This window comes from Geotrypetes seraphini, chromosome 10 (genome assembly GCF_902459505.1).
Source record: "Geotrypetes seraphini chromosome 10, aGeoSer1.1, whole genome shotgun sequence".
Lineage (NCBI taxonomy): Eukaryota > Metazoa > Chordata > Amphibia > Gymnophiona > Dermophiidae > Geotrypetes > Geotrypetes seraphini.
Genome location: NC_047093.1, coordinates 14,349,887 through 14,363,319, shown reverse-complemented (window position 1 = coordinate 14,363,319; position 13,433 = coordinate 14,349,887). Strand labels below are relative to the sequence as shown.

The 13,433-nt window shown below is 44.8% G+C and overlaps 1 protein-coding gene across 4 annotated transcripts in view; it reads left to right on the top strand.

Moving 5' to 3' along the window:
• The window catches only part of PRKAR1A (protein kinase cAMP-dependent type I regulatory subunit alpha), a 61,217-nt gene that overhangs the window by 47,583 nt on the left and 201 nt on the right, over window positions 1-13,433 (top strand). Inside the window, exons 11-13 of one of the 4 annotated variants that reach the window (XR_004540782.1) lie at window positions 2,652-2,793; window positions 4,208-4,245; window positions 5,591-5,743. Coding sequence is in view for 2 of the 4 variants with exons in the window: in XM_033960087.1 (XP_033815978.1) it covers window positions 2,652-2,793; window positions 4,208-4,245; window positions 5,591-5,661 (251 nt within the window). In the remaining 2 variants the exon portion in view is untranslated. Of the gene's footprint in view, window positions 1-2,651; window positions 2,794-4,207; window positions 4,246-5,590; window positions 5,884-13,433 lie in introns of those variants that run through there. The other 3 variants (XM_033960087.1, XR_004540783.1, XM_033960088.1) reach the window with 3 other exon arrangements.

The following is a 13,433-nucleotide window of genomic DNA, read 5'->3' as shown; positions in this document are numbered from 1 at the left end:
TGCTGCTCCTGCTGCAGAGCCCTCCCTCTGCATTTGCTGATTGGCAGGGATAGCCCCCAGATTCTGGATTTAACAAAAAGTTAGGTTTTACCTGCTAACTTCTCCATAGGAGGTTAGTGGCTTACCTAAGATCACAAGGAAGAGCGGTTGCGTTTGAACTGTGATTGTACCAGCCAAACATTACCCTCATGTAAAAATAATTTACATCAGAGAAAATGATAGCAAATAGCTTATCTAGTTTGTTTTTCCATGCCAACTACTAAGCTCTACAACACATTCTTGTCCCACAGAGACCCTCTTTGTTTTGTCTCATTCTTTTTAAAATTGAAATGCAGTTTTCATCTTCACCACTTCCATGAGGAGGTTATTCCATAAAATATTTCCTTAGGTTACATGTGAGTCTATCACTTTGACTCTCATCCTATGCTCTCTGGTTTTGTTTTTAATTGAAGGAAGCCTGTCTCCTGTGCATTTATGCTTATGTAGGTATATAAATGTCTCTCGCATCTCTTCTCTCCTCCCTTGATTTCAGAGTGTATCTGTGGAAATCTTTGTGTGTGTGCCCATATGCTTTCCAACAAATGACTGACCACTTTAGTAGCCACACTCTAAACCAGGGGTGTCCAACCTTGGCCCCCATCAGGCCAGGTTTTTAAGATTTCCCCAATGAATCTGCACGAGATCTATTTACATACAGTGGAAGCCGTGCATGCTGGTAGATCTCATGCAGATTCATTGGGGAAACCCCCAAAAATCCAACTGGATTGCACGTTGGACAACCCTACTCTAGACAATCTCCATCCGGTTTATATTTTTGTGTACAAGTCTGGAGACCATAACCTCAAAATACTCCAATAATATCTCGCCAGAGGCATATCGCCTCTCTGTTCCTGCTGGCTATTCTTTCTGCTGTGCATTCAAGCATCCTTTCTTTCTTTTGCTTTCACAATTGCTACCTGTTGGCCACCTGAAGATATTGGATATGATTATGTCTAGTTCCCACTCTTCTTTCATATACAGAAGTACTTCATCCCCTCTACTGTTTTAAAGTTTTCTACGGTCTAACCCCTAAATACATCACTGACCTATTCTCCTTCTCAGCCAACAAACACAAGAGAAGCTCCCACTCGCACTTTGTTTCTCCCCCGGTTAGAGGATGCAAACTAAAAAAACACCATGAGCATCTTCTCTCACATCAGGCTGCTCTATGGGGTAAAGACCTAGAACAACTCCTATTGCCCACCACTTATGAGATATTCAGGAAACGCCTCAAAACCCACCTATTCCCGAAAGACCTAGACAGCTGACCCACTTCCCTCTTTCCCCTCTCTTGCCCTTTCTCCCAATTGTTCCCCACATCCCTTAAGTTAATTCAACTTGTATGTCAACTCAACTTGTACCCCAATAATCTTTTGTAAGCCGCATAGAACTTAATGGTATTGCGGTATATAAACTGTTATTGTTATTATTATTATTATTATTACTGTATTGTTTGCTTGGTGTTTTGCATCCAGATTCATGACCCTACATCTTTTAGCATTAAATGCTAGCTATCAAATTTTAGACCATTCTTAATCTTCACCAGATCCCTCCTTATGTTATCCTTGCTGTATAGGGTATATATCTTGTTACAGATTTTGGTATTGAACACAAAGGCAACATCCGGACATCCTTTCAGCAATATTGCTTACACAAAGGTTGAAGAACAAGACCCATAACTTACTAATGTTCTCCGTACTCAAGAGTATAATTACAAATTACACAACTTGGGGTTCTAGGAATATATAAAATTGCAAAAGCAATCATAGAAAAATAAAAAGATTAAAAGAGGAAATAATAAATCAGAGAGCCAAGTGTGATGCATTGGAGACCTAGGGCCCTGCTTTCTTTCCTTATCAACATGAAAGTAATTTTATAAGTATTTTCTTTGTGGGGAATAACTAGTATAACATTTCCTCCAGATATACATGGGTGAAAGGTGGTCTGCTTTCATGGCATCTGTGCCATTTCTGGGAGAGGAGTTATGCATACACATAATTTATAAAACATGTGTACATTTTTTTAACGTTCTTTCTAAGAGCATTTGTGTGCTTTTGGGAATTGGCCCTTAGAGCTATTATAAAGGCACTTAAGCATATGTTGCATTTTTTTTTCCTTTTATAAAATAGGCTTAAGTAGGACATTTCATAACTGCTGTATTTTTTTTTTTTTAATCTTTTGCTGCCATAGCCCCTTTTTTTTTTTTTTTTTTTTTTACAATAGCCGGCAGTGTGGACCAGCGCGGTAAATGCTCCATTGGAACAGAATGGACATTGGACCATTTGCTACGTGGCACTCAGCTGTGTGGCTTTGCAAAAGGGAGCCAAAAGGGGTGGGGGGTGGGGAGCAGATGGCTCCAAAATGGCATTAACTTTAAATTCTTTGTTTTTCAATACAGTTTTAGCTAGTTACAACCATAAAAGCATTGGGGTGGGGGGGGGATTAACTTGCACAAAGTGGCAGTCTTCTAAGACATACTGAATGGGCCGTTTTAGTCTTTATCTACCATCATTTACTATGTATTTAAGACATGAAGGAAAATACAATTCCAGTACTGGAGGAGAGTTGCAGGTGTCTTTCTAATGTTTCTAATTTGCCTTTCTCACTCTTAGGTGAAATTGCACTGTTGATGAATCGTCCCCGTGCCGCCACAGTGGTCTCCCGTGGTCCGTTGAAATGTGTGAAGCTTGACCGACCCAGATTTGAACGTGTCCTTGGCCCGTGCTCGGATATCCTTAAACGAAACATTCAACAGTACAACAGCTTTGTATCGCTGTCTGTGTAAAGCACACTCCTCCCTCCCTTTAAATCCATGCAGACTGCTTTCTTTCACATTTGCTGCCCTGCAGGCTCACCACCATTACAGCTTCCTGCCCCCTTCCTCATAGATATCATTCTTTCTCAAATAAGAGAGTTGCTCCCATCACATTTGGTTTTATATTTAGAGCATCTGTGCGCTCCGTGTTCAGTTTCATATCGGGGAAGAGTTTGATGGAGATTTTTTGCTGTTAACTGCTCTCTGTGCAGCGTCCAGTGTTCTGCTGTGGCAGTCGGTGCTGTGCTTGTCTTGGCAACAGATGACTTGCCATGGAGTAAGGATGTAACAGTGGAAAATATTTTTTTAACAATGCCTACTTTTCTAATTAGTATTCGGTATATTTTAGCTGTGGTCACAATCTGCTGTATTTCTTAAAAACAACAACAAAAAAAGGGCAGAATTTTTGTTGATTGAAATTTTATGGGTACTGTAATTCTTGGTGTATCAGCCAGTAGGAAAAGCTTAGCTGGAAGCTTTGCAGTGATGCTGTGCCGCTTCCTATGTGCTGGTCTGAAAATGGTTTGATTTACTTGTTTTTTGGGGTTAGAATTTCTCGCAGGTCTTGGTGTCATTTCTGTTGCTTCACAGTCTTCTGCTACCAATGTTTTGTTTCTGTGCTGGTTCCCTCTTGACTTGTTTTCAGCTGTCCATGTCTTTTAAGCAGAATTTTGTTGGGAAAAGACATAACTTTGACCCCTGAACTATACAACTATCCAGCTAGTGCCAAATATTACACATTTCAGGGTAGGTGTTAAGAGCAGATATATATATATTTTTTTCTTACTAACTTTGGTATCAAATTAATCCTGCAGCTTTATTTTCTGCTGTTATAATTGTTGTCCGTTTAGGGGAGATTAGTTAGTTGTGGGAAAGATAATGTTGAATAAGTGAAAGATGGACTGATAGGGCTAGAATTCGTCTTTGAGGTCACTGTGCAACTTGGCTAGCTTACTATTTTAATGGCATTTTTGATTATTTAGTGAAACAAATTGGTAACTTCTGTCCGGACTGAGGTGTCCATATCACAGAAAAGCACTTCACAGTTAATGCACCACAGGCCAGTCTCAACAGAGAGGCCAAAAATGAAATGAATATGGGAACTGAATGCCCTTCTGACTCCCAGAGGGTGTCCCTGCAGACCAGATGGGGGTGTGCCAGTAGCATGAGTGGCAGAAGGCCACAGTTACATCATTCATGCTTCACCTATCCCAGAGAGAAATACAAGACTTCAGTTTCTACTGAAAACTGTTTATGAGCACTGTACTCACTACAAAATGTTCCCTTCTTAATTATCAAATTAATTTGTAAGTTTAAACATAGAAGTAACTATTTTTTTTCCTTCTAATTCAGGATTGATCTGGAAAGTGAAATGCTGCGCTTATTTGAAGGTCGGCTTTCTTTCCTAGCTTTTTTTCCCCTAATTATCTTAGCTAATATTTTCTATGCTTTTAAAGTAACTTGTTGCCAAGTTTTAATGTACAGTGGTATCTCGGTTTACGAGTGCACCGTTTTGCGAGTGTTTTGCAAGACGAGCAAAACATTCGCAAACTTGGTGCCTCGTAAACCGAGCTTGCCTCGCTGTACGAGCGCCCCCCCCCCCCGCGAACCGGCACCTTCCCCCCGCGAACCGGCACCCCCCCGCCACCATCAGGCACCCCCCCCCCGCCGCAACCTGAGATCCCCCAACCCACCCGAACCCTCTTCTTACTTCCAGTGTAGCCTCCGCATCGGCACCAGCATGTCCTGTGCGTTGGTGCCAGTGCCCGAAAATCTGCTTCCTGTGCCGGGCCTTGAGCATGCAGATTTTCGGGCACCAACACCAACGCACAGGACATGCCGATGCAGAGGCTACACTGGAAGTAAGAAGAGGGTTCGGGTGGGTTGGTGGGTCTCAGGTTGCGGCGGGGGCGTGCCCGATGGCGGCGGGGGGGGGTGCCGGATCGCGGGGGGGGAGGGTGCCGGTTCGCGGGGGGGCCTTCGGGGGCTGCAATGCCGGTTCTCGTGGGGGGGGAGCAGCGCTGCTGGCCTCGGGGGGGGGGGGAGGTGGGCGGTGGGAACATATCAAATCAAGTTTCCCTTACTTCCTTAGGGAAACTTGCTTTGATATACAAGCATTTTGGATTACGAGCATGCTCCTGGAACGGAATATGCTCGTAATCCAAGGTACCACTGTATTTCAGTATCTCATTGTGTAGTTTATTCTCTGGGCATACCTGTAATTAGCTGAAATCATTTGGGGGGATTCTGTAGGAGACATTTAGGGCTCCTTTTACGAAGGTGTGCTAGCAGTTTTTATCGCACACACCGGATTAGTGCGCGCTATAGCGTGCGCTATCCGAAAATCTAACGCCTGCTCAAAAGGAGGCGGTAGCGGCCAGTATGCGTGGCAAACCCCTAGTTCGTAAAAGGAGCCCTTAAACTTATTTGCCCTTAATTTAAATTTGAGGAAGGTTGTATATGGCAGTTGCAGCAAGTTCCTTGTAATTTTTTTTTCCGGAAAATGTCTCCCAATTTTCAGGCCCCCCTCCCAATTTTTTTGAGCTGCTAAATGTGGCCTGGTTGATTTCCATTTGTGCCCTGAGAATTTTCTTCCTTATGACTAAAACTCTGAATTTTCTTAGGGGTAACTACGGCACCCTGGCCACATCTTCATTACCTTTTTAGTAAGTTGATGGTAAACTAATTTGATAATCCTGCTGCTTAAGTGCCAGAACTGATTGTTTTCTCTGCTAGCTCGAGAAGCATGCGACACACCAAAGTTGGATGAACTGACTTTTAGTTCTTCTGAGCACAACATGGGTTAAGGAAGAGGATTTTCAGACCTGTTTTATCGATCATCAATTTCAAAAAAACAACAAAAAAAACCCTTTTCCTTCAGCTAGAAAGGTATGTCTATATACTCTTCTGGCTGCTTGGTTGACTTGTCAGAAGCATACCATTGGAGGAATTCTGCAAGGACCTAGTTCATGCCTTGTAGGTGATCACATATTGGGAATCTAAATTGCTAGATTAATCAAATTGATGGCTTTAGCTTGGGGGGGGGGTTTGTTTGGGTTTTTTTTTTTTGGTAGCAAGTAAAGCCCCAGGTATGTGGGCTGTGTACCAGGTTTGAATTTGGTTTTTAATTATTTCTTTATATGGTCTTTCGACACTGGAGATCTCATCTAATATGCAATGGTTTAAACATGGCATTTGGAGGGGGCTCTGATGTTCCAGCATTTTCTTTGCACACTACCAAGTCATTTTGCAAACTTAAGAACTCGGGGTTGTATGTGGCTGCTCTTTCCATTAAGTAATTCTGGGTTGATTAGATACATATGTCCTCTGTTAGTGCAATAGCTTAATAACCTCTAGGCCTGGTGTTTATTCTGCGTTTTCACATCAAGCAGTGATCAGCCCATTGCGTAATGTCATGATCAGAGAAAACTGTGAACCTCAGAAACTGTTATTCTTTAGCAACTCTCCAGACCAGCATAGGGTTAATCTTACAAGCGGGTATATATCTCATCATGACCAGCAGGTGGAGACTGAGACAAAACTTTGGAACTGTACATATCACGTGACCCCTCCCTAATTACCTCAGTCTTCTCTCAATCTCCAGCAGGTATGGTAAGCTGTACCCATCTCCCTTGGTAGGGCTGTTAGAATTTGTTTAGGAATTTTTGTCCCTTTTTGTTGAGTTTTGGGGGTCCGTCCAACCTCGGGGGTGTCAAACTCGGCGGATCTTGAGCGGGGTCCCTTCTTCCACCTCCCCACATTTTTGTAGAGGTGCCTCAACAGTAAGCCTTACCCCCTAGTGGTAAGGCATATTGTTTAGAGAGCCAGTGGAATCTGTTCTGTGGGAAAAATAAAAAAATCCTGAGGTAGTGCCAGTTTGAAGGGTTGCTTTCCCTTTAAATTTGCTGTATGTTACTGTATTTTTCAACTAACCGGCACTTTTTTCCTAACTAGGTCACGTATGGAGCAATGAGCACTTCTCAGGGGAAGAAGAGCTCATTTTGCTCCAGACATGAGGCACTCGTGGCCGGCCTGTGCAAGAGGTGTACAGGCCAGTTCGGTGCAGAAGCTCCATCAGCAGTGGCTGCAGGCGTCCAGAGCTCTCTGTCGCTAGTGCCTTGCGAGTCGGCTGGGAGCAGTGGGGAAGCCCGGTCTTCCCCCACTGCCCACGGAGGGTTTTCCTCAGCGGCTGACGGTGTCACCCCTAAGCACCCAACCGGCTTGGTTAGCGTGTTCGGGACATGACTATTCTCCCCAGCGTGCTCTCTTTAACTTGAGGGTTTCCTTCAGGTCTTTCAACCACTCTAGGCAACTGCCTAGTAGTGCAGGTACAGATAAGTCAAGTTATTCAATAAACAGACACCATGTCAGAATGGCTTCCAAAATCAAAATAAAGGTTTATTTAAGCCACCGGCTAGATAAGCTTCAGAACTTGTGTTATATTTCAGACGGAACAAATAATGCTCATGAAATAACATCCAGCAAATAGTCTCCAGTTCACTGCACTGGAGCAATTCAAAAATGAAAACCAAAAGAATAGCAAAGTTCAGAATAAATGCCTTACAAGCCCTAGGTTTTTTTGGCTATACCTTCCAGCAGCTGTTAATGGCTGTGCTGATTTATCCCAGAGAGGGGTAGAAAACTGGAATGCTCTTCCTGAGTCTGTCATAGGGGAAAACACCCTCCAGGGATTCAAGGCAAAGTTAGACAAGTTCCTGCTGAACCAGAGTGTACTCAGGTAGGGCTAGTCTCAGGACGCTGGTTTTTGACCAGAGGGCTGCCGTGTGAGCGGAAAATCCCTTCTCTTCAAAATCACAGGTCTTTGGAACGACCTCACCACCCCACTGCGGAACCTGAGCTCCCTTCAGTTATTCCGCAAACAACTGAAAACCTGGCTTTTCAGCAAATTGTAGCTCTATCCTTCCCCCCTTTCTCTCCCCCTTTCTACACATAAGATCATGAAATCCTTTTTCTTCTTCTCTACCCACTATTTTAAGTTCTTGTAAACCGTGTCGAGCTCCATTCTCATGGAGATGATGCAGTATATAAACTTAAGGTTTAGATTAGATTAGATTAGATTGATCACTGGTCTGACCCAGCAGCGGCAATTCTTATGTTCTGGCTTTGAAAAGAAGCAGTTTATACCAGCTTGGTTCCTGGAACACTTTCAGCAGCAGTCTTGTTTGAGACACAGAGAATTTCTTATAGCAGAGAAACAGGTATGATATAACAGCATGTAGCAGTTCATGCAACTCTAGCTCTGGCTCTGCTCTCAGGAGCCGTACAACTTCACTGAGTTAATCCCAGCTGCACGCAGCACATCAGTCAGCACCAACGGATGAAAGATAAACTTCAGTGCAAAGCACAAATTCAACAAAACCATTTCTCTTCTGAATCACAGAAAGTATTGTGCTTTCCCACACAAAGAACCAGTACCTAATGACAGCAACCCAGTAAATTAAAGGCAACTTCAAACTTATAGATTTAACTGATCTGCATGGTTTCAGTTGGCTTCTGACAGGTTGGGAAACCTGTATCAATTTCCATACCTTCAGGTTGTATGAGAAACTCTGTCTCTGTGCTGAGAGGAGATTCTTCCTCCATATCCCAGTCAGAAGGGAAATTTTTAGGAGACTCATACTGTATTCCAGCTGGGCTCCTGGATGGTCTGTGCTCAGATCAATTCTCCTTGCCCTGCCCACAGCTTTCTTCCTGCTCTCTGAGGCTCCCAGAGCTCTGCCTTCCATGATCCTGTCTCTCCGTCTGACTTCCTGTACTTTTCAGGAGCTCTAAGCCCGCCCCCAAAGCCAGGGCAGGAAAACAGGCTTAGGCTTTACCCAGTGCAAGGCAGGCTTCCTTCCTATGCTTCAACATCCCTATGCCTTAAAGAGACAGGACTCCATACCTGCCTAGTGCAAATCCTGGCTATTCAGAAACAAAAACTCTGAATTAGCTCTGAATTTGTCACAACGGTGAGGGTAAAAAAGATTCCCTTACCGCCGGTTTGGCTGGGGACTCCCTCTCAGCTGTTTCTAAATCAGCTGATGCCGGTTTGCCTGCTTTAGCGGCTGGGAATGTTCATGCTTCCCAGCCGCTACAGGCCCTGGAGGGTTTATTTTTGGCGGGAACTTCACCTCCTTTGAACAATAAACCCTCCATTAGCTCTGCCACCTCAGGTGACCTTCCCCCTCTATTGGTAAAACCAGAAGCAGATTTCTGCTGGGGCCCCTGCTCGGGCAGGCGGTCTCATGGGGCCACCAGGGGTTTTTCCCCCTGATTTATTTTTTAATTTATGCAGAGCTTATTTTCAGGCGTCCGGGGGTTTTCCAGTTGGCCTGGGGGTTTCAGGAGAGGTTGTGCCCCCCACACACCCTGCAGTTTTGCCCCCTTCTACTTCTTTCACGTTCCCTCCTCCTCCTCCATCGTCCAAGCAGACGTGATCTCTGACCGATCAGTGGTTTTGGAGGTGATTCGGGACAGCTATGTTCTAGAGTTTGCCCATTCCTTGCCAGATCATTTTCTAGCTTCTCTTTGTTGTGCTGAGTAGAAACAGCAGGCTTTTTGCCAGACCTTTCAAAGATTGCTAGATCTCAGAGCTGTGGTTCCAGTGCCCCCTCAGGAGGTGGGCACCGGCAGGTAATCGATTTACTTTGTGGTGCCCAAGAAAGAGGGGCTTTCCGGCCCATCTTAGATTTGAAGGGGGTCAACAGGGCTCTCACTTCCATCTTTTCACATGGAGACACTGCGATCGGTAATTCTGGCGGTTCAGCCAGGGAAGTATCTAACCTCTCTCGATCTGACAGAGGCCTACTTGCACATTCTAATCCAGATCTCTCATCTCTCAGGTGCTTCCTTCGTTTTGTGATCTTGGGCTAGCACTTTCAGTTCTGTGCGCTCCCTTTTGATCTGGCCATGGCTCCCCAGATGTTCACCAAAGTTATGGTGGTCGTCGCAGCGGCCTTGTGGACAGAGGGCATTCTGGTGCATCTTTACCTGGACGACTGGTTGATTCGCACAAAATCCTTCCAGGAGAGCATCTGGGTCACGGCTCAGGTGGAGTGCCTGGAGTATCTTGGGGTGGTGCAAGACACCTCCTTGGGGAAGGTTTTCCTCTCCGAGGCCCAGGTAAGCAAATTACACTCTCAAATTTGCCTGCTTATGGCGTCCCGGTGTCTTCGGGCACAGGATTTCCTCCAAGTCTTGGGGTCAATGGCGGCTTCCCTCAACGTGGTGAGGTGGGCTCGGGCCCACATGCATCCTCTTCAATATGCCCTGCTTCAGAGGTGGTTGCCTCAGACCCTCAGTCTAGATCACCCTGTTCCTCTGAGGGGCTTGGCTTGCTCCAGTCTTCGTTGGTGGCTCCAGACCTCTCATCTTGTTCAAGGGACAAGTTTGGATCAGTTACAGTGGACAGTGCTTCTCACAGATGCCAGTCTTCTTGGTTGGGGAGCTCAGTGTTTAGGTCACTCAGCTCAGGGCATCTGGTCCTCGGAGGAGGCAACCTGGTTATTCATCTGGCGCTGTTTTCCTTCCACTCTTTCTTGATGGGCAAATCGGTCCGGGTTCTGTCAGACGATGCCATGGTGGTGGCCTATGTCAATCGTCAGGGGGGCACCAAGGAGGCGTCTCTGCTCATGCTCTGTGCAGAATCACATCTTCAGAACATCTCGGCCTCCCACATCGCCAGATTGGAGAATGTTCAAGCAGACTTCCTCATTTGTCACATGTTAGATCCCGGAGAGTGGTGTCTAAGCCATGTGGCCTTTCAGTTGATAGTGCAGTCTTGGGGTCAGCCCCTAATGGACCTGATGGCCACAGGAGTCAACGCCAAAACTCTCCACTTCTTCAGTTGTAACAGAGACAGTCTGGTTGCTCTGGTACAATCGTAGCCAAAGGAGGGTATGCTGTATGTGTTCCCTCCATGGCCATTAGTGGGCACAGTTCTTCTCTGCATAGTTCCACATCTGGACCTTGTGGTTCTGGTGGCTCTGGATTGGCCCAGGCGACCGTGGTACGCAGATCTTGTGAGGCATCTGGTGTCGGATCCTCTTACTCTGCCTCTTTCACACAATCTTCTGACTCAGAGCCCCATTCCTATGTTTGATCTGAGTCCCTTTTGTCTTACGGCTTGGCTCTTGAAAGAACTTGCCTAGGTAAGAAGGGGTATTCAGACAAAGTGCTGTCCACTCTTGGGGTCTTGCAGACTTTCCACTTTTTGGGCTTATGTGCGAGTTTGGCGTATATTTGAGGAGTGGTGTACGGCGCGAGGATTGGTTGCTTTTCACGCTTCTCTGCCTAACATTTTAGTTTTTGCAGGATGGCCTGGACAGGGGCCTGGCTTGGTCTTCTCTCTGGGTTCAGCTTGCAGCCCTTTCAGCCTTTCGTGGGTTATTACGGGGTCAGCGTCTGACTGCCATTCCTGATGTTCGCTTCTTGCGGGCGGCCAAGTTGCTCAAACCTCCTGTGTGACTGTCTGTTCTCTCTTGGGATTTTAATCTGGTCCTGTCTGGGCTTGTGCGCCCCCGTTTGAGCCTTTGGGTGCCTGCACGTTGAATGACCTTACTCTTAAGGCGGTCTTCTTGGTGGCTATTACTTCTGCTAGACTGTTTCGGAGCTGCAGACTCTCTCTTGTCAGTCTCCCATCCTTGAGTTTTCTAGGTGCCTGCACGTTGAAGGACCTTAATCTTAAGGCGGTCGTCTTGGTGGCTATTACTTCTGCTAGACGTGTTTCGGAGCTGCAGGCTCGCTCTTGTCGGTCTCCCTTCCTTGAGTTTTCTAGGGAGCGGGTAGTATTGAGGCCTGTTCCTTCCTTTCTGCCAAAGGTATTTTCTCCTTTTCATATCTATCAGTCAGTGGTCCTCCCGGTCCTGGATAGTCGGACAGGTTCTTCTAAACAAAAACAGTTGCGCAAATTGGATGTTGGGTGGGTCCTTCACGCCTACTTGCACAGGTCCCAGGAGTTCAGGAAATCAGATCATCTTTTTGTCCTTCTAGCGGGTCCTCGTAGGGGGGATGGCGCTTCCAAGACTACAATTGTGCGCTGGATCAAGGAGACTATTGCTTCCGCTTACCTTCAGAAAAAGACTGTTCCGGAATGTCTCAAGACTCATTCTACTCAGGATCAGGCAGCTTTTTGGGCTGAATCTTCGCTGGTGCCTCTTCTGGATATTTGTAAGGCGGTGGTCTGGTCTTCTCTACATTCCTTTGTCAGACACTACCGTGTGGATGTTCAGGTGCGTCGGGACACAGTGTTTGGTGAGCGTGTTCTAGTGTTGGCCCTTTGGGGGTCCCACCCATGATGAGGATTGCTTTGGTATGTCCCACTTGTAAGATTAACCCTATGCTGGTCTGGAGAGTTGCTAAAGAAGAAGAAATTAGGTTCTTACCTGCTAATTTACTTTCTTTTAGCCTCTCCAGACCAGCATAGGACCCCATCCTGTCTTTTGTCATGTTCTTGCATGCAGATTTTCATTTTTTGATCGGTTTTTAGTATTTTTCTAGGGCCAGGGAGATTAAGAACAGTGGCTGTGGCTTGACTGGCGTAGCTGGCGACCTATGGGGACCTTTGCTATTTGCATTTGTTCTTTTGCATTTTCCAACAGCGTTTCTGTTTGTATTTGTTGATACTCCTGTTCAGAGTCCTGTTTGTTTTCTGTATATAGTTCTTAGTTCTGCTTGGCTATTCGGCAAACTGAGGCAATTAGGGAGGGGGGTCACATGATATGTATAGTTCCAAAGTTTTATTTCAGTCTCCACCTGCTGGTCATGATGAGATATATAGGCTAAAAGATATATATGATATATATGAAGCTAAAAGAAAGTAAATTAGCAGGTAAGAACCAAATTTCTCCTTATTAAATGGTAACTAAGTGCAATAAGAGATTTTGAACTTGTTAACCAAGAACATTAAGAAAAATTAAGGGCAAACACATTTGCACAGCCCTGAGTTTGTTTTTATTTTGCAAAGTAACTTTTTATCATATAATTTTAAGAAAAAGTCAAAATTAAGGGTAATGGAACTCTAAAGTGATTGATTGGAAGCAGTGCAACACAAAAAAACAAAAATGGAGACCCAATGATTCACAGTAAAAACAATCCAAAGATAAAACCAACCGACTGTGGATGTGGGTGTTCTGAAAGATGTGAAGAGCAAATAAAAATCATCTTTCAGAACATCCATCGTCTGTTGTTTTTATGATTGGAAGCAGTACCATCTTGCAAAGCTCACCCTTATCAATGTAATGATTTGTAAATGAAATATTAGCTTTTGACATATTAAGGTTTTTCATGCTATTTAGTTACACTTTGAAACTTGGTTTGATCTTTGAAGCACCAAAAAATAATGTAAACTGATTGTAAATTTCCACAAAATGCATATGTTTAAGATGAGGCTTTCGAATCAAGTTTCATTGCATATACAATTTTTAGCTTGCTGTTCAAGGTTTTAGGATAAAAATGCTTCAAGTCTACATCTGATATTAGTCACAATTCTAGCTTTATCTTTTGTGTGCGATTTTTAAATATGTTTGAAACCACAATCAGCATAGTTTGCCTTAGTTAACAAATTCAGGGCTTTAGG